This window comes from Urtica dioica, chromosome 4 (genome assembly GCF_054948205.1).
Source record: "Urtica dioica subsp. dioica isolate 48M chromosome 4, U.dioica_male_clone48M_v1_H2, whole genome shotgun sequence".
NCBI lineage: Eukaryota > Viridiplantae > Streptophyta > Magnoliopsida > Rosales > Urticaceae > Urtica > Urtica dioica.
Window position 1 is genome coordinate 49,233,850 of NC_142759.1, and position 26,831 is coordinate 49,260,680.

At 38.4% G+C, this 26,831-nt stretch overlaps 1 protein-coding gene across 1 annotated transcript; it reads right to left on the bottom strand.

The window, feature by feature from the left end:
* Positions 1 to 17,601: 17,601 nt before the first annotated feature.
* LOC149401819 (glyoxylate/hydroxypyruvate reductase HPR3-like) lies at positions 17,602 to 18,946 on the bottom strand. Its single transcript, XM_089613211.1, has 2 exons — positions 18,346 to 18,946; positions 17,602 to 18,274 (listed from the first exon to the last, which is right to left on the bottom strand). Exons 1-2 carry the CDS (start codon positions 18,787 to 18,789, stop codon positions 17,756 to 17,758), a joined length of 963 nt encoding a protein of 320 aa, XP_089469337.1. The 5' UTR covers positions 18,790 to 18,946; the 3' UTR covers positions 17,602 to 17,755.
* Positions 18,947 to 26,831: the final 7,885 nt, after the last annotated feature.

The window sequence follows — 26,831 nt, forward strand, 5'->3', positions numbered from 1 at the left end:
TTCATGAGACTTTATTACATCAAATGTACAATATAAAGATTACAACTCTTCTTGTGGGCACCATTGACAACACATTGTCCCATAACCAGACATCATAGATTCTCCTAACAATCGTACTGAGATCAATAGTCCTTTAATCCTTATATTGCGAATGTATTGTTTTAAGCAAACCATGAAGAGTTTGTTAATGAAAATCTACATTTGTCTCTTCATGTGTTGTTAGGTTTGTTTATGGACTAAAGACTAAGGTTTTATCATAAAGCTTCAGACAAGGAAGAATGAATGAACGTTTCAACTTTTATTAATAAATAAGCAATTACAAGGAAGAGTCTTCGTGAGACTTTATTACATCAAATGTACATAAGTAAAGACTACAACTCTTGTTGTGGGCACCATTGACAACATCATCACCTTTGTTGCCGTCCGGTCTGCCACGCCCTGAATCCTCGACTTCATCGCCATCGAAGCCATTGAGTTTCGCCTCCGGGTTTATCTTGAGATTGTCGGGAATTCTTTATGCAATCATTGAAAAATCGACAATCAAACCCAAGGAAAAAAAATAATGGATTTGAATACGAAAACTTCGTACAAGATTAAAAGAAGAGAGAAAGAGAGGGAGAGATAGAGAGAGAGAGAAGAAAGAGAGAGAGAGAGAGAGAGAATTAGAGAGGGGAAAAAAAAGCCAATAAGGGCGGGTCCAAAGCCGCTCGAGGTGTCGGAAAAAGAGTTGTCGAAGCACGAGGGGAGGGGCTAATAGCAGCCGAGCTGGCAAAGAATTAGGCTCTTCGCGACGGTGTCACGAAACACAAGACCGTCCTCAGGAAGAAGAAGAAAAAAAAAACATAATAAAGAATGGTTTATTTTAAAGAATTTTTCTAAACAAATATATGAATAATGGTGTTTAATAAAACAAAAGATATATTAATAATGATTAGAAATTAATAATTTCATGTATATGGTGTATATATATGTGTTTGTGGGTGTTGTGTGTGTATGTGTTTATATATATATATATATATATATATATATATATATATATATATATATATATATATATATAGCTAGATAAAAAAGAAGCAAAATAAGGACCCCAATGAATAAGAAGTCCTCAAATTTAACAAATCGGTGTTTAATAAAACAAAAGATATATTAATAATGATTAGAAATTAATAATTTCATGTATATGGTGTATATATATGTGTTTGTGGGTGTTGTGTGTGTATGTGTTTATATATATGTATATAACAAAAGATCTATTATTTGTGTATTTTGGGATTCTTAGAATCACACACCATGAATCTGTACGCATTACTATGGTGAGCGTACCTAATGAAGATACAATCAACTGTTTTGGGTCCTATCTTCATTTTCTTTGGAATGGGTGTCATTACTTTTGCTAGGCACCCCCACACTTGCAAGTATTTATAGGAAGGTCTCCTTCCTTTAAATAATTCAGATGGAGACTTATCCATCTTCTTACGAGGTATCTTATTCAATAGGTAATTAGCTGACAAGATGGCTTCCCCCCACATTTCTTGTGGTAACCCTGAAGTAAGCAACATTGCATTCATTATCTTTTTGAGAGTGCAGTTCTTTCGTTCGGCCACGCCATTTGATTGAGGAGAATAAGGAGGAGTTACCTCATGAACAATTCCATGTTGTGCATAGAAGGCACCAAATGGTTCAACATATTCACCTCCTCGGTCACTTCGTACCACTTTTATTTTCTTATTGAGTTGATTCTCAACTTCTAGTTTGTACATGGCAAACTTCTCAATTGCTTCATCTTTACTTTTAAGCAAGTATACATAACAATATTTTGTACTATCGTCAATGAAAGTCACAAAGTATTTGTTTCCACCTCTCGTTGGCATGAATTTTAAATCACATAAATCGGTATGGATTAATTCAAGTGATTCGTTTTGTCTTTCAACACTATGAAAGGATGTTCTCGTTAGTTTTGCTTCAACACATATTTCACATTTGCGTTTTGAGTCAATATTAAATTTGGGTATACAATCCAAATTAATTAATTTACGCAAACTATCAAAATTCACATGACCAAGTCTAGCATGCCATAAATTAGGTGACTCAAACATGTAAGTGGAAGTAGATGCATTCTCATTAACTTTGTCTTTGCCATGAATGGCGATTATATTCATTTTCCACATGTTGTTTTGAGCATAGCCCTTGCCAACATACATTCCATTCTTACTAACAACAATCCTTTGTCCCTCAAACACAAGCATAAAACCATGATTACAAGCAAAAAACCAGAGATTAAATTCTTCCTCAAGTCGGGCGCATAGATAACATTTGTCAGCTTCATCTCTTTCCCCGAAGTTAGCTTGAGGATCACATGTCCAACTCCCAAGATGTCGTAGGTGGAAGAGTTTCCCATGTATAATTTCTCCCCAGTTGGAGTCTCGTCGAGTGAACAAAACGCACTCTTCTCGTGACAAACGTAGCGGGTAGCACCAGAATCTAGGCACCAAGACTTAGGGTTACTTCCCACCATATTCACCTCGATGACCATGGCGACGAGGAACTTGTCGTCACCTTCGACTTTCACAACATTGATCTCCTTCTTGTTCTTCTTTGGCTTTCGACAATCCGCGGCGCGGTGACCTTCCTTGTCACAATTGAAGCACCTGCCAACAAATTTGTATTAGCTCTTCTTCTTGAAAGAAGTCCCCTTAGGTCCAAACTTGTTGGTGGCCTTTTTTCCCTTCGAGCTTTCACCATGCTCGACCACGTTGGCTCTCTCAGAAGTGATCTTGAATCTCTTGTCGGAGCCACGGTTGTCTTCCTCGATTCGGAGGCGAACCACTAGGTCTTCAAGACTCATCTCCTTTCGCTTGTGCTTGAGGTAGTTCTTGAAGTCTTTACATCCTGACGGTAGCTTTTCAATGACGGAGGTGACTTGGAACAACTCGCTAATGGTCATTCATTCGGCTTGAATCTCGTGAAAGATAAGCTGTAGCTCTTTACTTCAGAATAAAAGAGATGTTACAAGCCTGAAGGAAGAAGCTCAACGGACAAACGTTTTGTTTCCTGATGCAAAGTGGTATCCACGTGCATGCATGTGGCGCGCAGGCCCAAGCCCAATACGAAATGAAATTCGCAATAAAAAGATAAGAAACAAGCCCAAGCCCAAGCCCGAGACGGAGACATTCCCGAAATCCGAAACCCGAAACCCGGCCCGGCTCGACTCAGCGGCGGCGCGCGCGCGCGCGTGTGTGTGCGTGAGGGGTTAAGTTAACCCACTCACACTCTCCTCTCTCACACTTGTTTATCCACTAAAGGATAGAGAATAGTATTTATCCACAGCATGCATCCCAAAACAATGTGGGACTCTTGCAATTCCACTTCCACAACATAACATGAATGTGTTTCTTTTAAGCCTACTTTGAGCATCAATTTCTCATTCATTCTAGGTCCGATTTTGGTAAAAAAATATTCAATCTTATACCCCTCGTTACAAGGAATACGTAGCACTTTGAATTATTCAAATCCGATGAGTGGATCTCACTCAAATTGTTGCAACAAATTAGCTATTAACTTGGTATTAAATACCAACATTTTCCAACAATACTTACTTTCTTGAAGGAAAATCATCTCTGAAACGTTGTATGGTTTTTTATATTACGATAGGGTACTTAGCTAATAATATTATTTATGGCAAGACTTATTCTAATAATAGTTTTTTTTATAAATCAGTTACCACTACTAACAATAATTTTCTTTTCTTTATAGTCCCAAATAAAATAAAATCTTTCAGTTGGCGAGCCTATCTGAAGTACTACCCACATCTGTTGGATTATACGGAAAGAAAATTACGCAAACAACAAACTTGCAATTTATAATTGGCATCCTGGGAATTAGTGAGCTATGTCCTTATACATTGCAAATTTGCAAAAATAAAAAAAAAATAAAATAAAAAAAAAAAAAAAAATCTTCTTCCATTAAACTATGCTTCAAGGCATACTACAAACCAAGGTTTCACATGTCGGCAATTTTCTCCGACAATCGACGACGATGTCGTTTTCGGGAAGCAAATGGCGTATCTATAAGTCGATTTTCGTCTTGATGTCGTTGAAATTTCAACGAAAACTACTTGTAAAATGATTCAAGTAAAAATAAGAAACTAGTAAGACAAGAAAACTAGTCACAAAATTTTACTCGAAAAAATCTCAAACTTAAAAACACGTTTTTTAATATAAAAAATTAAAAACTTTTAGAACTGATTCTAATGTGTTTTAATATCATCCCAAACTCATAGAAAATCAACATGATTTTTAATTTAAAGGCAAGAGCAATAAATTAAAAAAAAAATCTAAGAAAACAATTCTAACTTGTCACAAAATTAGTAAACTTTCGAAAACGATTTTCAAGATCATATTTTTAAATACATGTACATGCATATCTTTGACCATAGCTCTGATACCATTTGTTCGAATTGATCTAGGGTTTAAGAAAAAGTTTAACGCTTCGGTAAGCGGCGGAATTTTAAAAATTTTCTTTTTCAAGTAAAACAGTTTTTACTAACCTAGACAAAGAGCAAGCACATGTAAATAAAAATTAATATGAGCATAGAAGTTTACTAACCTTTTTAGACGCTTGAACGTTGAGAAGCTTTTGGAAAAAGGTTGCAACGTTCGTCTCCCCTCGCAGCACGTCTCTCTTCCTTCCTCGGCAACTCGAGCAACCACGAAAGTTTCTATCACTAAATCACTCGAGAGAAAAGGAATTAGTGTGTGGGCACTTTTAAACACTACGGCTTAAGAACGAGTCTTGAAGTCGCAGAGCTAAACACTAGGTCAAATGAGGACCTAGGAGCCAAAACAATAAAAACAAAATTGAATAGAGAGAGAGAGGAGAGGGACGGCCAAGTTTAGAGATAAAAGCTCTCAATCTCTAAAACTTTGGATGAATGAAATGTGAAGAATGGGGCTCCTATTTATAGGAGAGGTCTCACCTTCAAATATTGCCCATTTCCCCTTTGATTCACTCGGCCAAGGCTGCCTTCCAGAAGGCTTGGATTTGTTTCCTTTTTTGTTCATTACCTTGCCTTGACTCTACTTGGCCGATTACCCTCTTTCCTCTTTGAGGAAATTTGTTTCCTCTTTTTCTTTTGGCAAGTATCTTGATACATTTATGCACAAAATATTCTCTCTTTCTTTGGGTATGTTGGGCGCCTATGGCCTTCTAGAAAGGGCTTCTAGAAGCTTTTCCATTTGTTCATGACAACATGAAAAAGGCCCATTATTGAGTCATCAAATGACCTTGTCAAAAAAATTATTGATATTCATTTCATCCTATGTCTCAAAAGACAAAAATACCCCTTTGACAATTTTCGAAAAACTTGTCTCGTTTTTGTTTTGACTTAGCTTCCAGTTTAACGATTCCTAGTCGATGTGATTTGTGACAGAGACCTCATGGATCCAAATGAACAAAGCTTGAGCTAAATACTTGGACTCAAAAGTTCACAAACCTTTTCCAAGTTTAGCTTAATGTCAACTGACTCCACTAAAGAATTGACACTGAAAATCTCTCGGTTCAAATGAATTTATTTTCTACTCAAGAATTCAAACAAATTATGATGAGCGGATCCACTGAATATTATCTATGTTTACCCTTCATGAATATCATCAGCTAGTCGGGATTTACAAAATTACCATTTTTCCCCTGTAGCTGTTATTTCCTCAACTCCTTTGTCGCTTATGAATAAGTTAGAAACAATGTATTGACGAAGAGTTAACAAGTCACATTGTTTCATCCAAAAGAGTCAAGACTCAATTTGGACACTGGCAAGTTCACTTATTCACACTCCAAGGAACAAAGCATGAGGTGATATACATTGCATTTCAGCAATCTTGTACATGAATTCCATATCTATGAGAACTTCACAAAGTTACTCATGACATTCTCACAACTTAGTATTTCACCAATAGGCCTTGTTCGGAATCACATAGTGATGCAGGGCAAACGGGGCTACAGTTTCAAGAATGTTGAGATCATCGAAACGGACAAAAGATTAGTGTTTTCTGAGTTGAATCGACCTAGTAAACAAGACCCACGTATTGGGGTCTCGGGATTTAAGCCGAATTCTAATGTTTAGGCTTTCAAAATGACGTTTTGTTTTCTTCTCGATTAATTTAATTATAGCTTTTATTATTGTATTAAGTAGATTTAATTTATGCATTAATATTCAGTTTTGGATTATGAAAAGTCTCTTGATGCATTTATAAATCATGAGCACCTATTTTGTAATGGATATATTTTTTGATGAAATGAAAATTTGAAACTTGAGTGTTTCTCCCAAATCCGAGCGTCGTGAGCAAGCTCCGAGTTGATGCCCGAAAACCGGTGTTCGTGCTCGAACCAACAGTGATTGGATGCCCTGAGTCTAGCATTCACGAGCGAATCTATAGACGAAGGAAGGTTCTTCGTTCGGTTATTCGTGAGCGAATCAACGATCAAGTTCGACTATCCGGTTACGTTACCTTTTATTTTGGTTTTTTTAAAATCAATCTCCTATCTCTGAACCCTCCGCTGCATCAGTTGGTATCAGAGCCGAAGATGACCGTGAATCATGCAACTTTTTTCTGGGTTCGTTGAAGACTACCCCATGTCATACGTGTTCAATGACGACGTTGAAGATGAAGAACATTTTTTTGAGCCATTGGGTGATCCAATATACGACGAGGAACTCCATGACGAGGAATTCAACGACGAATCGATTTTCCAAAAATATAACATCAAAGAGCCAATATTTGACGATCCGATCTTCGAAGAGCTAATCTTTGACAAAGACGAGGAAGACACGAAGATATCTCTTTCTCCAATTATCAATCAATCCGATGGAGGTGATACAATTTTTGTTGACGTGTCTTATTTATTTGAGGTTGAATTGAGTATTTTGGAGTTCATCAAGATTGTCATTCTTCATTCGCACCACTTAAGAATGCATCGAATTCAAGGACGAATTCTGTCAAACACGGGGAGAATGATGCAGGGCAAACTGGGCTACAGTTTCAAGAATGTTGAGATCACCGAAACGGACAAAAGAGTAGTGTTTTCTGAGTGGAATCGACCTAGTAAACAAGACCCACATAGTGGGGTCTCGGGATTTAAGCCGAATTCTAACGTTTAGGCTTTCAAAATGACGTTTTGTTTTCTTCTCGATTAATTTAATTATAGTTTTTATTATTGTATTAAGTAGATTTAATTTATGCATTAATATTCAGTTTTGGATTATGAAAAGTCTCTTGATGCATTTATAAATCATGAGCACCTATTTTGTAATGGATAGATTTTTTGATGAAATGAAAATTTGAAACTTGAGTGTTTCTCCCAAATCCGAGCGTCGTGAGCGAGCTCCGAGTTGATGCCCGAAAACCGGTGTTCGTGCGCGAACCAACGGTGATTGGATGCCCCGAGTCTAGCATTCACGAGCGAATCAATAGGCGAAGGAAGGTTCTTCGATCGGTTATTCGTGAGCGAATCAACGATCAAGTTCGACTATCCGGTTACGTTACCTTTTATTTTGGTTTTTTTAAAATCAATCTCCTATCTCTGAACCCTCCGATGCATCACACAGTGAGTCCGAACTCTGACTTTCTCAAATGAGAATACGTAAGCTGTGAAATGACATGTCTCATTTCAGGATTAAGGTAAGCGCGATGCAATCCATACATAGTGACTTCGAGACATAAGAGGTTAAATGGTTTGTTCTTATTTTGTCTCTAGAAGTGCATTGGTCAATTCAGTAACTTCGGAAGATACCTAGAAGAACTATAGAGTCTCTAACTCTCAATGCCCCATAACCACACATCATAGATTCTCCTAACAATCATACTGAGGTCAATAGTCCTTTGACCCTTAGATTGCGAATATATCGTTTTAAGCAAACTACGAAGAGTTTGTTTATGGACTAAAGACTAATGTTTTATCATAAAGCTTCAAACAGACAAGGAGGAATGAATGAACGTTTCAACTTTTTATTAATCAATAAGCAATTACAAGCAAGAGTCTTCATGAGACTTGATTACATCAAATTTACAATATAAAGATTACAACTCTTCTTGTGGACACCATTGACAACAAACTCCCACTTGACTCAAAGAAGATGTGTGTAGTCCTTCATGCCTAATCCCTCTGGATGTTGGTCGAAGACCTTGTTCGCTAGGGCCTTTGTGAATGGATCTGCTAGGTTGTCCACCGTTGAGATCTTCTTCACTTCCACGTCTCCGCGCTGCACGATCTCTCGAATCAAATGGTATTTCCTCTCAATATGCTTAGAGCGCTTATGGCTTCGAGGTTCCTTTGAGTTAGCGACAGCCCCACTATTATCACAATAAAGGGTCATGGGCTCGTCGACGTTTGGAACAATTTCCAAATACTTAAGGAATTTTCTAAGCCATACAGCCTCTTTGGATGCTTCATAAGCAGCCACATATTCTGTTTCCATTGTGGAGTCAGCAATGCAAGATTGCTTAATACTTCTCCACACAACAGCTCCACCATTAAGGATGAACACAGATCCTGAAGTAGATTTCCTGGAATCCTTATCCGCTTGAAAATCGGAGTCGGTATATCACGTCATAGTCAGGTCAGTACCTGAATATGTAAGCATCAAGTTCCTAGTTCTTCGAAGATACTTGAGAACATGCTTAACAGCAATCCAGTGCTCGGGTCCACGGTTGGATTGGAAACGGCTAACTACGCCAACGGCGAAACAGATGTCAGGTCTAGTGCAAAGCATAGCATACATGAGGCTTCCTACGGTAGAGGCGTAAGGAATCTTCCTCATTTCTTCAATCTCTTGTACGGTCTTGGGAGACTGGTCCTTAGAGAGTGAAACTCCATGCCTAAAGGGTATTTGGCCCTTCTTGGAGTCTTGCATCGAAAAGCGATCCATCACCTTATCAATATAAGATGCTTGAGAGAGCGACAGTGTCCGGTTTTTCCTATCTCGAAAGATTTGGATCCCCAGATTATACGCGGCTTCTCCTAGATCCTTCACATCGAATTGCTTTGCAAGCCAGACCTTAACCTCAGATAATTTACCCAAGTCATTACCTATGAGTAATATATCATCGACATACAGTACCAAAAACACAACTTTGCCTTCGTGTATTAACTTGTAAACACAAGGCTCATCTATTGACTGTTCAAAGCCGAAGCTTTTCACAGTTTCATCGAATCTAATATTCCATGACCTAGATGCTTGCTTTAGTCCATAAATGGATATGAGCAACTCACAAACCTTGGTCTCTTGACCTTCTTCCACGAAACCGTCTGGCTGAGCCATGTAAATGCGCTCGTCAAGATTGCCATTCAGGAAGGCTGTCTTGACATCCATTTGCCAGATCTCATAGTCGAGAGCCGCATCTATGGATAGGAGTATGTGGATGGATTTAAGCATCGCGACTGGCAAGAAGGTTTGTTCATAGTCAATCCCTTCTTGTTGGGTATGACCCTTCGCCACAAGTTGTGCTTTGAACGTCTCGACGTTCCCATCCGGACCCCTTTTCTTCTTGTATATCCACTTACACCATACGGGTTTAATCCCTTCAAGAAGATCTACAAGTTTCCAGACTTTGTTGACATACATCGAGTGCATCTCAACTTTCATGGCGTCAAGCCAAAGGTTTGATTTAGAACAAGCCATCGCTTGGCTATAGGAAACAGGATCATCCATGTCAGAGACGGCTACGAGAGAGTCTCCATAAGACATGTACCTGTTAGGCTTTTGAGAAGCCCTCCCACTACGTCGAAGTACTACTTGACGAGGTTCTGATGAGTTAGGTTGTGTTTCAGTTGTGGTAAGAACAGTTCTTACAGATAAGGTAGAAGCTTCCTCACCCAACTTTTCTTCAAGCACAATTTTGCTTCTAGGTTTTACATCTTTCATAAAGTCCTCCTCAAGGAAACGAGCATTCGTGCTAACGAAAGTATTATCGTCCTCGGGACTATAGAAAGTAAAACCTTTGGTTTCCTTTGGATATCCCACAAACAAGCACAATTCTGACCTACTAGCCAACTTGCTAGTCTTTTGCCTTAGCACATGTGCAGGGCAACCCCAAATTCGGATGTGACCCAGATTTACTTTACGACCAGTCCATCGTTCATAAGAAGTACCAGGAACCATTTTGGACGGAACTTGGTTCAGAATATAAGCGGCGGTTTGGAGGGCATATCCCCAAAAGGAAAGAGGGAGTGATGAGTAACTCATCATTGATCTAACCATCTCCATAAGAGTTCGGTTTCTTCTCTCTGACACTCCGTTTTGTTGAGGTGTGCCAGGTGCGGTAAGCTGAGAAGCGATACCTTCTTCTTTTAGAAAAGTCATCGAACTCTCCAGACATATACTCACCACCTCGATCAGATCGAAGGGTTTTGATCACTTTGCCAATTTGCTTTTCCACTAAAGCCCTAAAGACCTTAAATACGTTAAAAGTCTCGGATTTGTGTTTGAGCAAATAGACAAAACCATATCGCGAGTAATCATCAGTGAAGGTAACGAAGTATTCGTATCCTCCACGTGCATGTTGGCTGAGCGGACCACATACATCAGAATGTACTAGTTCCAGCAGCTCAGTGGCTCTTCGACCCTTATCAGAGAAAGGTCGCTTAGTCATTTTTCCTTCTATGCAGGATTCTCAAGTAGGTAGTGAGCCTATTGCAGAGGCTTGGAGTGGACCGTCCCTCACAAGTCTCTTAATCCTATCTAGACTGATTTGACCTAGTCTTAAGTGCCATAGGTATGTTGATTTTGTTAGATCGGAGGATTCAGAAAGTTTGATCCTCTTTGGCTCCCTAATTAGATCATTATCTATTTCGGTGTCTAAAATAAAAGGTTGAGTGGGATAAATATAAAAAAGATCATTCTTCATACATGCATCAGTGACAAAAGAATTTGAAAAAGAAATACGAATTCCATTCTTCACAAACTTTAAATAATAATCTTGCTCTAAGAGTTGAGCAACAGATATTAGGTTTTTCCAAAAGAAAGGAACATAATAAACATTATTCAAATTTAAAGTGCGATCTTCAAAAGATAGCATCACGGATCCCACAACCTTCGCAGACACCACGCTCCCATCACCCCACTTGAAGCAGAAGTCGTCATCCTCTAAGCGTTTGCTTTTCCTAAAACCAGTTAAGGAGCAGCAAATATGGTTAGGTGCAGCGGAGTCAATAATCCACGATGATACATTATCAGCTACTAAAAAAGCTTCGGTTATAAGTACAATACCTTTTTCCTTGGTCTTGAGGTAGGCAGGACAATTCCTTCGCCAGTGACCAGGCTCATTGCAGTGGTGGCACTTGTCGTTAGACTTGTCCACCTTTGGAGCCTTTGGCGCCTTCTTCTTCCTTTGAACCTTAGGTTGGTTCTTCTTCTCGGCCTTGCGAGGTCTCTTCTTAGATCCAGAGGTGGAGGCAGTAGCATGTACCTCTCCTAGAGCCCTCTTTTTCTTAGTGAGTCCCTCAGCGGTGTGAAGCTCCTTCATAAGCTCGGTAACAGTGTACTCTAGCTTGTTCATGGAGTAGTTCAGCTTGAAGGTATCGAAAGATTCGGGGAGAGTTTCCAAGATCATGTCTATTTTAGTCTCCCCATCAATTTCGGATCCAAGAATCTCCATTTCGTTTAGATAACTAATGATCAGCATCATATGGTCTCTAACGGGAGTTCCAGCCTTCATACGACAGTTCATAAACTGTCGGACCGCTTGTTGCCTAGCTTGACGTCCTTGCCCTCCAAACATCTCGTGGAGATTGTAGAGCATGTCGGCGGCAGTCTCGATATCACGATGTTGTTGTTGCAACACATTGTTCATAGATGCTAAATTATAGCACCTCGCAATCTCATCGGATCGGAGCCAGGCCGCCAAGGCGTCTTTTTCCTCTTGGGTCGAATCTTCATTCGCTTGAGGACAGGGGGTGGTGAGAACCCATTTGTGCTTGTCGAGAGTAAGGACTATGTGGAGGTTACATTTCCAGTCGACATAATTGTCGCCTTCGAGTTTGTTTGAGGAAAGAATGGTTGAGAGAGGGTTGAGAGACATTTTGCCTATAAAAGTTGAAACAAGTTTATGATTAGTCTTTGGTTTACGGTTTAAGTTTCATTAAGACTTGATAAAGTCCAAAGGTGTTATAAACCAAACGATAATTTACTCCCGCGAGGGAAGGCCGCAAAAAATCTCCATTTATAAGTAAATGACACATCATTAATGCTTAGTCAAGATGTCAATACACCAATTTTGACCAGCCACCTTTTAAATTGGTTTGATCACTCACATCCTTTCGCAAAGCCTCGAGGGAGGATTACTAGGGATTGAGTCTAAGTGTGTAACCAACCACTTAGTCCAAAAGATTGACTTTAAAAAACAATCCGCCGAGGGGAGGTCTTGTCTCATTGTCTCACTTTCGGACTTAGCTCATTGAGCAATGATTAGTGCAAAGCGCCCTTGAGTACTCTCATTTAAGAGAGGGCCACGAGGGTGACTCTTAGTCTAGCGACAATTGCACTTTTCATTAGTGTTGGGGATCGTGGGTCACAAACAACAAATATAACCCTCCCACTTAGTTTTTGGAGTTGGTACATCGACTCTTATAAGTTCGGAAACGGTTTTATTAGTTATAGAGCGATAGAGCGGACAACTAGAAAAGAATCCTAGATATTCATGTTCAGAGCAGTGTTAGTGCATAAAGGCACAAGGGACATACTTGGATCTTTTCCTATTTTCTATTTCGGGAAAGTGCATGAGGGAAGTGTGAACTTCAACTCACTTGAACACTTGAAAGTTTGAGATTACACATCTTTTTATTTTTCGGCTTGTCTACAAGGAGACCTCCCACTCAAATTTTCAAGAGCATATAGATTTTGAACATATGTTATATAGATATAGTTTTGAAAACATTTTGAAAACTTATTTGATTTGGATGACAAAATATTTTCAAGTTTGAAAACGAACACGGTTTTTCAAAATTTCAAACTAGTTTTGTAAAATTCAATTTCAATTAAATTGTCAAAAATAAAAAAAAATTTAATCTTTCACATTATGTTTATAATCTTATAAAAAAAACATTTTTGTTCAAGAAATTTTTCTCATTAGAGTTCTATAACTCATGGTAGTTGGGCTGAAAATCCGGATTTCTAAAAAACTGGACTTTCGGAACAGCCGCGCACCTTGGAGTAAAATCGCCATAACTGGCGACTCCGATGTCCTTTTGACCTAAAACCATTGGCATTGGAAAGAGGACAGACAGAGCTTTAATTTGATTCAAGAATCATTAAATTTAGATTCCTGAGATGAGAGTTCTGCCACTTTTACTGCGGGTTTTAGTCCAGCTCGAAGGAAAAGAAATAATTAAAGTTCGGTCTTTTTAGGTGCGAAAAAGAATCGAGTGTAACGGAACGTTTTAGGAGGTTGTTAAATCTTTTATTTGTGTTTTATTAGCAAGGTAATAACATGGTATAAAAGAAATAACAATAAGCATAAAACGATTCAAGTAAAAATAAGAAACTAGTAAGACAAGAAAACTAGTCACAAAATTTTACTCGAAAAAATCTCAAACTTAAAAACATGTTTTTTAATATAAAAAATTAAAAACTTTTAGAACTGATTCTAATGTGTTTTAATATCATCTAAAACTCATAGAAAATCAACATGATTTTTAATTTAAAGGCAAATGCAATAAATTAAAAAAAATCTAAGAAAACAATTCTAACTTTTCACAAAATTAGTAAACTTTCGAAAACGATTTTCAAGCTCATATTTTTAAATACATGTACATGCATATCTTTGACCATAGCTCTGATACCATTTGTTGGAATTGATCTAGGGTTTAAGAAAAAGTTTAACGCTTCGGTAAGCGGCGGAATTTTAAAAATTTTCTATTTCAAGTAAAACAGTTTTTACTAACCTAGACAAAGAGCAAGCACATGTAAATAAAAACTAATATGAGCATAGAAGTTTACTAACCTTTTTAGACGCTTGAACGTTGAGAAGCTTTTGGAAAAAGGTTGCAACGTTCGTCTCCCTCGCAGCACGTCTCTCTTCGTTTCCTCGGCAAGTCGAGCAACCAAGAAAGTTTCTATCACTAAATCACTCGAGAGAAAAGGAATTAGTGTGTGGGCACATTTAAACACTACGGCTTAAGAACGAGTCTTGAAGTCGCAGAGCTAAACACTAGGTCAAATGAGGACCTAGGTGCCAAAACAATAAAAACGAAATTGAATAGAGAGAGAGAGAGAGGAGAGGGGCGGCCAAGTCTTGAGAGAGAAGCTCTCAATCTCTAAAACTTTGGATGAATGAAATGTGAAGAATAGGGCTCCTATTTATAGGAGAGGTATCACCTTCAATAAGGTAGTTTCCTCTTCTATAGAATATCACATATTCATGAGCAAATATTGCCCATTTCCCCTTTGATTCACTCGGCCAAGGCTGCCTTCTAGAAGGCTTGGATTTGTTTCATTTTTTTTTCATTGCCTTGCCTTGACTCTACTTGGCCGATTACCCTCTTTCCTCTTTTAGGAAATTTTTTTCCTCTTTTTCTTTTGGCAAGTATCTTGATACATTTATGCACAAAATATTCTCTCTTTCTTTGGGTATGTTGGGCGCCTATGGCCTTCTAGAAAGGGCTTCTAGAAGCTTTTCCATTTGTTCATGACAACATGAAAAAGTCCCATTAAGAATTTTCAATAAAATTCTTATGAAATGAAATTAATCCACAAGGCCCAATGATCAAGTCATGGCCGAGTGATATTGAGTCATCAAATGACCTTGTCAAAAAATTTATTGACATTCATTTCATCCTATGTCTCAAAAGACAAAAATACCATGTTGACAATTTTCAAAAAACTTGTCTCGTTTTTGTTTTGACTTAGCTTCCAGTTTAACTATTCCTACTCGATGTGATTTGTGACAGTGACCTCATGGATCCAAATGAACAAAGGTTGAGCTAAATACTTGGACTCAAAAGTTCACAAACCTTTTCTAAGTTTAGCTTAATGTCAACTGACTCCACTAAAGAGTTGACACTGAAAATCTCTCGGTTCAAATGAATTTATTTTCTACTCAAGAATTCAAACAAATTATGATGAGCGGATCCACTGAATATTATTTATGTTTACCCTTCATGAATATCATCAGCTAGTCGGGATTTACAAAATTACCATTTTACCCTTCTAGCTGTTATTTCCTCAACTCCTTTGTCGCTTGTGAATAAGTTAGAAACAATGTATTGACGAGGAGCTAACAAGTCACATTGTTTCATCCAAAAGAGTCAAGATTCAATTTGGACACTGGCTAGTTCATTTATTCACACTCCAAGGAACAAAGCATGAGGTGATATACATTGCATTTCAGCAATCTTGTACGTGAATTCCATATCTATGAGAACTTCACAAAGTTACTCATGACATTCTCACAACTTAGTATTTCACCAATAGGCCTTGTTCGGAATCACATAGTGAGTCCGAACTCTGACTTTCTCAAATGAGAATACGTAAGCTGTGAAATGGCATGTCTCATTTCAGGATTAAGGTAAGCACGATGCAATTCATACGTAGTGACTTCGAGACATAAGAGGTTAAATGGTTTTTTTTTATTTTGTCTCTAGAAGTGCACTGGTCAATTCAGTACCTTCGGAAGATACCTAGAAGAACTATAGAGTCTCCAAGTCTCAATGCCCCATAACCAGACATCATAGATTCTCCTAACAATTATACTGAGGTCAATAGTCCTTTGACCATTCGATTGCGAATATATCGTTTTAAGCAAACTACGAAGAGTTTGTTCATGCAAATCTACATTGGTCTCTTTGTATGTTGTTTAGTTTGTTTATGGACTAAAGACTAATGTTTTATCATAAAGCTTCAAACAGAAGGATGAATGAATGAACGTTTCAACTGTTTATTAATGAATAAGCAATTACAAGCAAGAGTGTTCATGAGACTTTATTACATCAAATGTACAATATAAAGATTACAAGTCTTCTTGTGGGAACCATTGACAACAGAAGACGACCCTGTTTCGGCAAGTTTCGACGACTTTCGCCTCTGTCGACGACTTTCGGACAAGCTCTGACTGATATCCACAAAATATCGGCAGCGATTGGAGATTTTCGGCGAACTTCTAGCCGATTTATCTTTTTGAAACCCAAATTATGTAGTACCTGATTTTTGGTCTATAATTTGATTTTTGTTAATATAATGTCGTTCATTAAAGTTGTTTGTATTGCGATGATCTATGATATATAATTTTTTTTAGACTTCCGGCGAACTACCGAGATTTCCAGTGAGCCACCACATTTTATGGCGAACCACCACTTTTTCCGGCGATATTTTTTCTGTTTTTTTGTTGTTCAAGTAAGTTTATGATTAAAAAATATATAGAATTCTTGGAATTGTTATTGTGTCAGTTTTTCAAGTTCGTTTTTCCGACGAAGGTGTTCGTAATCTAAATAAAATTGATTGAAAGGAAATTGATTGAAATTAATGATTGAAATGAAATTGAATGAAATTGAAATGAATGGTAGAAATCTAGGGATTGTGATCGTGTGAGTTTTTCAATTATGTTTTTCCGACGAAGGTGTTTGTAAACGAACTGGATGATTGAAATGAAATTTATTGAAATATTGAAATTAAAATATTGGAACTGAAAGTAATTGAAATGAAATTGTTTGATATTGATTGAAATTTTGAATTCAATATGCATGTATATCGAAATATGAGCGACGAAGAAGTTCATAAGCATTGTACACCAGCTGCAACAAATCCGAATAAAAATGCGGATGAAGTTTCACTTAAGTGGGAACGATCCGAATAAAAATGTCAAGAAATGTACGAGTTATCCTACAAAAGTACGGGACGAGATGAGACATCACTACAAAGTTTTCTGATGCACATGACTATCAGATGCGACTAGTCGCACCTAAAAGTCGCATCTAAATGACTTTCGGGTGCGACTAGTTGCACCAGAAGTCCAAAAAATTTTGGTTAAATTGTTTTTTCTTTGAGTATCAGGTTCAACTTTTCGCACCAGATAGTTAAAAAACTTCCAGGTGCAACTTTGCACCTGGTTGTTTAAAATTTTAAGTGTGCCAATTCTCCCCCTCATTTTTTCATTCAGTTATGATGTGGCATTCTGATTTAATTTTTTTTAGATATCATCTGATGCGACTATTTGCACCCGATAAGTTATCGGGTGCGACTAATCGCATCGGAAAGATCCTTCAGGTGCGACAAAGTCGCACCTGTAATTTAGGTTTTTCTATGAACTCAAATCTTCTGCATTCCGTCTTCTTCATTAGTTCCGCCGAATTTCTTAAAAAAACGATAGACCGCAAAACGATAGTCCAAACTTGAGAGAAACACTCTAATTTCGTTAACGAGTTTGTAACTATTTTGTCTCATGTATTTAGTTTATTATTTGTCTTTTCGGGAGTAAAATTATCTTCCATCTACGAAAAGGTCAATATGACTCGTCATGAATTGACCACTCTTGCTCTTTCCATCTTTCCTAGACATTATGAATGATAAGAGATTCTAAATTTGTTTGGTTGAAAGATTTTCCTCCTCGAACAACATTATCAATGATAAGAGATTCTAAATTTATTTCAATGCAGCAGAAGTGATGAAAGTCTCTCTTTTTAATTCATTAGTCATGTCATGCCAAATCATATGATTTGCATGCACTGAGCATTTATTTGATTTATTATCGAGGAGATTTATTGGTAATAATCAGACAGGGGTGAGCAAGGGCTTGTCGGCGAAAAAGGCCTCCAGATTGGAAACCAACAACTCAGCGGTGGCGCGAAAGGACTCGGGCGTAAAAACGGCGGTATGCGGCGACAGAACAACGTTGTTCAGCCCAAAGAGCTCCTTCGGGACATTGGGCTCGTCCTCGAACACGTCCAGACCGGCGCCGCCGAGCTCGCCGGCGACCAGACGCCTGACGAGCTCCTTCTCGTCCACCAGGCCGCCGCGGCCGATGTTCACGATCACCCCACGCTTCCCCAGCGCCGCCAACAGCTCTCCGTCCGCCACGTGGCGCGTCTCCTCCGTCAGGCTGCAGCACAGAAGCAGCGCGTCGGAGTTCGCGGCCAGCTCTCTGGCGCTGGAGAAGAACCGGTACGACGGAAAACAGGGCTTAGGTTTCCTCGAATTGTAGGAGATCTCGCACCCGAACGCCTCGAGTCTCCTCGCCACGGCTGATCCGATGTTGCCCAATCCCACGATCCCGACTCGCTTGCCTCGCAACTGAAATCTCACTTTTGAGTTTGGAATCCCAATTTGAAGTGCTAACTAAGGAGAATATAATTCCATTTTACCTGGAAACCGAGTGCTTCAAAATTTCCTTTGGATCTCCACAGGCCTGCTCTGACGTACCTGTCCGACGCCGAGACTCTTCTTGCCACGTCGATCAGTAACCCAACCGCGTGGTCAGCCACGTCCGGGGCGAACGAATCTCCAGCGTTGACCACTGCCACGCCTCTCCGGCGACACTCCGCGAGGTCAACGCGTTCGACTCCGGTTGCGGAGGTTGCGAAGATCCGTAGCGCCGGGAAGCGCCGGAACAGATCTGCGTCGACGGTGGTGGCGTTGTTTCCGAGCAAGGCTGTGGCGGATCTGGCGTCTGGATCGGTGGAGGTGAGGAGACGGAATTTGTCAGAGATGATGGTCGGGAAGAGTTTCAAGGTGAGCGAGTCGTTTAGCACGAGGACTTTTGGCCGGAGATCTTCGCCGTCGGAGCTCGGTTTCGCCGCCATATCCATCGCTCACTGCCTGTGAGAAACAGAGCAACGGAGACTTCCAAGATTTATTTTATTTTATTCGAAGCGGTTGAAAGCCCATATTATTTTGGTGTAATTATTGTTGATGTCGAAATGGTCTGCTTTCATTTCACCATTGGGCTGATATCCATTTGTTTTTAGAGTGGCCCTACACCCACAAATTTCTCTTGTTTTAGTGCTCTTGGCTCCCGACTCCGTAATTTTTTTTATATGCTGGGAAGTTGCAACGTAACTTTAACATACATTTTTTTTGGCTGCCTGAGGAAAACCATTTGTGTGGAATGTCTGGAAATTGGGTACTATATAGTATATACAAGTACAATTACGAATAAAAGTTGGCGCATGTGGCATGAAGAATGCATTATACCATCCTTTATTTGTAGCAAAGCACAAAAAGAAAAAGAAAACGAGAGGCCACGGTATGGTTAATGGCGTTTCATATAGTATTTATTTTGTAGAGGTGTGAGATGCCATTTCCTAGGAAAAAAAAAAAAAAAAAACGAGAGGCCACGGTATGGTTAATGGCACAAAGTTTCTGGAATTCCATACGCAACTAGTTTTTTTTCCATTTTTTTTATTAATTTTACTCGAGAACTTACGCAAAAGTCATGTCTATTTTATGAAAATTTCAAGTCGCTTTATAGCGTCTATTTGAAAATTTCAAAATCAAGTAAACAGTATGTTTGCCTCATTTATTTCAAGTCGTGTCTATATCTTTTTTTTTTAAAAAAATTAATGCGACAAATCGCATCTATCCTAAGTTTTAAAATAGCCAGTCTTATTTTTATGAGTTATTAAGGTATATGACCACCCGGATATAAGGAATTGATTTTTAGCCCACATTATGTTAATTTATTGTTAATAGCCAATTGGATTTATTAACAGTATTGAAAAATACTCATTTTCCCTTTAAAATTCCCGCCCATTTGTTGGACACGATTAATTAGAAAATCAGAATCATATATTCGGCCTTAACTAATCGCATAAATCAATGAATGTCATTTAAACCGAATACCAATTTTCACACACAACATGCAAGCATTTAATAATTGAAGGAAAAAAAAAAACAACCCAAAAAACTCTCGACCGAACCCAAAACCTATTAAAAAAACAACCCAAAAAATTCACCGACTCCCCCACCACCACCGCGGCTCGTCACGAATCGGAAGTCGCGGCGTCGCGTCACAGCGTCAGGATGAAACTTGGCGGCGAGGCGGTCGAGGAGGGCGTTGAGGTCTCCGACGGTGAGATCACCGTGGGAGGAGCGCGCGAGCTTCACCCGGGTGGACCGTTCGACCCATTGGGGAAGGTGTCGGCATCGGGAAGAAGGAAAGCCCGACACTTGCTCGCACGCCGCCATCGATCGATTGATCCACACTTTTTTTTCCTTTTCAAGGCGGCAAATGTTTTTTTTTTTACTGTGTTTATTGTAAATGAGTATTGTAAATGTACAAGGAAGAAATTTAAAATACATAAATATATTAATATGTTAACATGGCCGGGATTGCAAAAGGCCTGTGAGAAGGCTCCGACGTCCAAGAAAGATGGGTCGGTGATTTGCGTGATGAGGAAGATGAGTTTCAATGGTTATTTGGTTGTACAGAATAGGATGATTCGTTTTTGTTCGGATGGTGTATATGTGTGTAAATACAAACAGTATATTCGTGTAAATACAAAACATATTTACAGTATATTCATTGTAAATACAAAGCATATTTACAGTATATTCATTGTAAATAATCTGAAAAAAGTTCTGGAAATATTTTGGACGTTCTAAAATTATGAATATATGAAAGATAAAATAATATCAATAAATGAAGATTATATTTACAGATTTTATCCATAATGAATTGCCACGAAAATAGAAACTAATTAGATAAAGTCAACGCTGAAACTTCCAATTTGAAATTTCAGTTAATACTTACCAATTTGGTTTAAAATATTTGATTCAAATTTAAAAAAAAAAAAACTGCCTACATTACAGTTACAAATCCGAATATTTCAAGGGCAAAGCTGTAAAAAAATCCGTCATTAATATGCTACCACGTAAGCAACTTGGCTATTTATAGATTATTTACGAAACATTGGCCAAATTTAAATTGCTATAGATTATGTGGCTTGCGTAGCCAATTTTTTGTATTTTTATTTTATCACTATCATCTCATAACACGTTTATCTCTCTCTACAATCTTGGCCGAGCTCCATGATTCCCGGTGCATCTCCACTATGCTCCACCCTTCTCGTCTGTGTTATACCTCCTTTTTTTGTCTCCTCGCTCTCTCTCTCTCTCTCTCTCTCTCTCTCTCTCTCTCTCTCTCTCAGTCATCTACTCTCTAACACCTCCTTCTCTCTCATCGTGCGTTTTTTGTCCTCGGTGAAATCAAGCAAGCGAGCCATAAAAAAATTATCGTACATGATTTTATTTAGCAAAATGTCAATCCATAGTGTGATTGAATTTTGAGAATATTTTTTTGAGTTCGGAGTTCAAATATTTCGTAGCTAAGTCTATTCAACTTGTACGTCAGCAAGTGGGATATGAAAAAGGAAACTGTCCATATAAGACTTGCGTCAACGTGAAGTATTAGACAATCAACGATGTTAAAACTGATTTGTGTACATCAGGGCATTTTCATATAGAGGAAATTTGTTTCCTCTTTTTCTTTTGCCAAGTATCTTCATACATTAATGCACAAAATAAACTATCTTTCACACTATGGGTTGCACGAATTTTGTCTCCCTTTCCCTTGGGTTGGACGGCCAAAAAGGCTTCTAGAAAGGCTTTCTAGATTTTTCTTTACTTGTTCATGACAACATAAGAAAAGCCCATTAAGAATTTTCAAGTAAATTATATGAAATGAAATTAATCCACAAGGCCCAATGAACTCATCATGGCTGAGTATCAATATGACATCATATGACATTGTCAAAAAATTTATTGACATTCATTTAATTCTATGTCCAAAAAGACAAAAATAACCTTTTGACAATTTTCGTAAAACTTGTCTCGTTCTTGTTTTGACTTAGCTTCTAGTTTAATTATTCCTACTCGATATGATTTGTGACAGTGACCTCATGGATCCAAATGAACGAAACTTGAGCTAAATACTTGGACTCAAGAGTTCACAAACCTTTTCCAAGTTTAGCTTAATGTCAACTGACTCCACTAAAGAGTTGACACTGAAAATCTCTCGGTTCAAATGAATTTATTCTCTACTCAAGAATTCAACCTAATTGTAATGAGTGGATCCACTGAATACTATCTATGTTTACCCTTCATGAATATCATCAACTAGTCGGGATTTACAAAATTATCATTTTACCCTTCTAGCTGTTATTTCCTCAACTCATTTGTCGCTTGTGAATAAGTTAGAAACAATGTATTGACGAGGAGCTAACAAGTCACATTGTTTCATCCAAAAGAGTCAAGACTCAATTTGGACACTGGCCAGTTCATTTATTCACATTCCAAGGAACAAAAGCATGAAGTGATATACATTGCATTTCAGCAATCTTGTACATGAATTCCATATCTATGAGAACTTCACGACATCTTCACAACTTAGTACTTCACCAATAGGTCCTGTTCAGAATCACATAGTGAGTCCGAACTCTGACTTTCTCAAATGAGAATACGTAAGCTGTGAAATGGCATGTCTCATTTCAGGATTAAGGTAAGCACGATGCAATTCATACGTAGTGACTTCGAGACATAAGAGGTTAAATGGTTTATTCTTATTTTGTCTCTAGAAGTGCACTAGTCAATTCAGTACCTTCAGAAGATACCTAGAAAAACTATAGAGTCTCCTACTCTCAATGCCCCATAACTAGACATCATAGATTCTCCTAAAAATCATACCGAGGTCAATAGTCCTTTGACCCTTAGATTGCGAATATATCGTTTTGAGTAAATTACTAAGAGTTTATTCAAGCAAATCTACATTTGTCTCTTCGTAAGTTGTTAAGTTTGTTTATGGACTAAAGACTAAGGTTTTATCATAAAGCTTCAAACAAACAAGGAAGAATGAATGAACGTTTCAACTTTTATTAATAAATAAGAAATTACAAGCAAGAGTCTTCGTGAGATTATATTACATTGAATGTACATAAATAGACACTACTACTCTTCTTGTGGGCACTATTGACAACACCCAAGTGCACAGAGTACTTTTCGTCTTTATCCTTAATTTATGGTGTTGGTGATGCCTATCAAAAGGTGACAAGTACAATGCAGGACGTATAGTGCACATTGATAAGACCACCAGAGCAACGAGTTCGTATACCCGCCAAAGAGTGGTTTACAGAAGAGCCGTTTATACTCGCGACTCAAGCGAAGCAAGTGTTTTACATCCAAGATCACATTAAGGGTCGCGAATGGGAAATCGTTCAGGAATGCAATCATCGAGGGATATGGGACATTCCTGAAGTTGACCCGACCACTTCAGCATCGATTCTGTTGACAATAGAATTGTCAAATATCGACCGTCTTAATCATCGACACGAAACTGCTACGGCCGAGCTTGTTACTGTTGTTGAAGATGATGAAGAAGTGGATGAAGAAGATGAGGCATACGCCGTTTTTGAGGGAGACGATGTTGATGTCGATACTAATATTACATCGAGTGACGACGATGAATGACTAACACCATGTAATAATAACCACAGTCGTCGAATACTACTTAAATAGTAAATACTAACTACAATTCATTTTGCAGGATGTCTACTTCAGGTTAGGACCCATCTGAAGGAGAGCGTGATCCCCCGCGGATGCCAAGGAAGAAGCGGGGACCAACGACTGGCCTCGTTTCTGCGAGAGCTGGTGTTGGGACCCCTGGAGTGAACATAGTTCGCTACGATCAGACACGGCAGGCGTTTTACCAAGACGTCAGGGAGCAAAATCCGTTGATCGGGACGTTTCAAAACCGATTAGGAAACCTGATCAAGAGTACCATTCCAGTCGACCTCCCAGACTGGAATCATGTGCCTACGCAGAGTGTGGCAGCTCTTATGAACTCGATTCATAACGAGTACCGCTTCGTTTACGCTCATCCCGACACTGGCGAGCTTGTGTCAGTAGATCCCATTCGGAACGAGATTATATGGCTATCATTCGCGACGCGAAGATGATGCATCGTGGCCAGAATTCGAGGTTGTCGCAGCTCTTTTTCAAGACGTTTTTTGTCGGGGATGATTCCCCCATATAACCATATAAATGCGGAAAAGTAATTAATTATGCTAATCATGAGCTAATTAATTCATTGATTATATGACAAGATCTAGATTTACGTTAATTAATTTTATGCGAGAGCATATAAGTCAAGCAACCGATATAAGAGTAAACGAGTACTTACATTGATTTTCGATTCAGCTACAGAACGCTCTTAATCCAATCGCGTACTCCTTGCGTCGTCTTGATGAAGGACTCGAGGATGACACCTTAGTCTTCTGAAACGTAATCTCCGAAACGTAAGCCCCACGGAATATAAATGAAGTGAAACGTCCCTTCGGATCACTCTTATTTATAACCATTTATTTTAAAACCGAATTCCGAGAATATCTAATGATTGCGAATCAAATCAAATATTCTGAGACGAAATATCCGACTCTTCGACTTCGACTGACGTAGTGCGACTGAGATCGTGCCACGCGTCACAAGAAGTCTCAGGCGTGCGCGCCACGCGCCAAAAGAAAGAGCGTTCGAAACAACCTTTCGGTTTCGGCCGACGAAGCGCGGTTAGATCGCGCCACGTGTCGAAATAACCCCGAAAAATACGCACCGCGCGTGCCGAAAACCAAAAATTCGAATCTTTTCCCCCAGTTTATTTCGGGATTTCGGAAAATACGCTCAAGTATTCTAAAAAATATTTGAAACATTTTTCAAAATACTCGGGGGCTAATTGTGGGGGTCAAAAATCAACTTCCTAAAAAAATAAAATAACAAAAAACATTTAAGTTGGGCTTAGGGCCAACCAAAGCTCAACAACAGACCAATACGGCTCTCAGGAACTCGTCTGGATCCAGCTCGACTCATGGAGCTCGGCCCAGGCCCAATAAGGAACCCAGATCGCCGCAACAAGAGCCACCCATGATGACTCAGCACGAAGAAGCGGTCTTGGTCAGATAGAAGACCTCGCCGCGAAGACCGGATCTGGGATAGCTTTGACTGGCGACGCGACAGAGCCGAACTGACGAACACGTGTCCGCTTCTACTGGCCAACCTCGACTATAAATAGAAGTCGATATGTCAAATTTCACACACGCAAGCCATTGATTACTTTCGATTATTTTTTACTTTGTTTCTTTAAGTTCGTCCACGTCAAGTTCGACACTTCGCCTCCCTCTGGTCTGTAATTTCTTCTGTTATTAATAAAATCTTCGAGCGTTCCCATTCATTTCTGTTCATTCTTTTCAAGATTTCTTTTGCTTCTTATACGACGTCTCCTGAAATCCCCATTATAATAAATCAAATATAAATACTATATTGTAATTTGAGACTGTTGAAATCGACATCAACAGTCTTGATGTCAACTTTCATGGATGAGCTCGTCGAGAAACTTCGATCTTCAAACGTCCCTTGTTTGCCAATTTTGGTCATGCCTGCCAACATAGTGAAGTTGGTATCACTGCTCTTAGCGCCAAGCCGCAGACCAGCATTGCCTCACAATAGAATCCCATGCAGACGAGGATACTTTTACCACAAAGATCATCTTTGATGATTTCTGAACCGCTATCAGTTCGAAGGGATTTCGCTTGGATTTCGAAGATGGGTTGCTTCGAGAATATTTAATTTTTGTATAAGATATCAATTGAGAATTTAAGGGCCTGTTTGTTTCTTCATTTGAAAACTATTTTTGACTTTTCTAACTTGAACAGTTTTTTTTAAAACTGAATTGATTGTTTGTTTGATGATTCTCAGAATACAACTCAAAAAGTTTTCAAACTGTTTTATGTTTTAATGAAGAAAATTAGAAAACAGTTTTTATGTGTTTTCTAATTTTTTCAATCAACTTTTTTAACTTTTTTGTTTTTTGTTTTTTTTTTAATATATCCTCTTGACATTTTCTTCTCTCCTATTAACATCATTTCATTTTCCTAACTTTGATTATCGGAACTCCATTTTACAAACTATTAATTGGTCGTGATCCTCTCGTCGAGCACATGAGTTTTAACTAATTTTAGTCAACATTAGGTATCAAAATTTGATATTTGTTGTTTTGACTACAAAGACAAACGGTGTTTTCCGATGAACTTGTGATCAATCATTATTACTGAAGGTACGACCATTATATTTGCAGCAAAGACTTTCAATTAGTATATATCTCGACGCCTAATTCTTATGTGAATTATTACACTACAATTATAAAAAACTGAATAAAAAAATTGAAATCCTTACCAAACAGTTATTTGAAAACAACTGCAAAAAAATTTTAGACTACAACTATATGAAAACAAAAACAAAAAACAAAAACAGTTTGAGTGAACTACCAAACAGGCCTAAGTTTCTTAATAAATTGATTTATCTAGCTAAGTGGAAAATTTAAAAACATGTATTTCAGGTTCGAATGGTATCTTCTTGTATTTAATTTTTTAAGAATTAGCAGAATCTTATTAACCTGACCCTAATCAAGTGCACAAAAAAAGAGATGTGCACAATAAATTTAGTGACAACTATGTTCACAATCACACCGACAATTGTGGCTTGCATTGAAATGAGTGATAAATGTGGACCTCAGCAAATATCTGAAAAAATAAATGTTGGTTAAATTGATGGTCCCACTTACGCCTTTACACATCCTTAATTTATTTGTGACAGTTAACATTATCCTTTCATTTCTACCTGACCGATTATGACCATGCATTTTATATCTGGTACGGTCTTCTTAGTGAACACGAGAAAATTGTGAATCCCAGTGCATAGAATGGTGGGCTCTACCACAATTTCTCTCCACTGAAATCGTTGCCAAAAATAATTTCTGTTAAAATTAAGGGCATAAAGTTTAATTAACGTTTGGTTAGTAATAAAATGT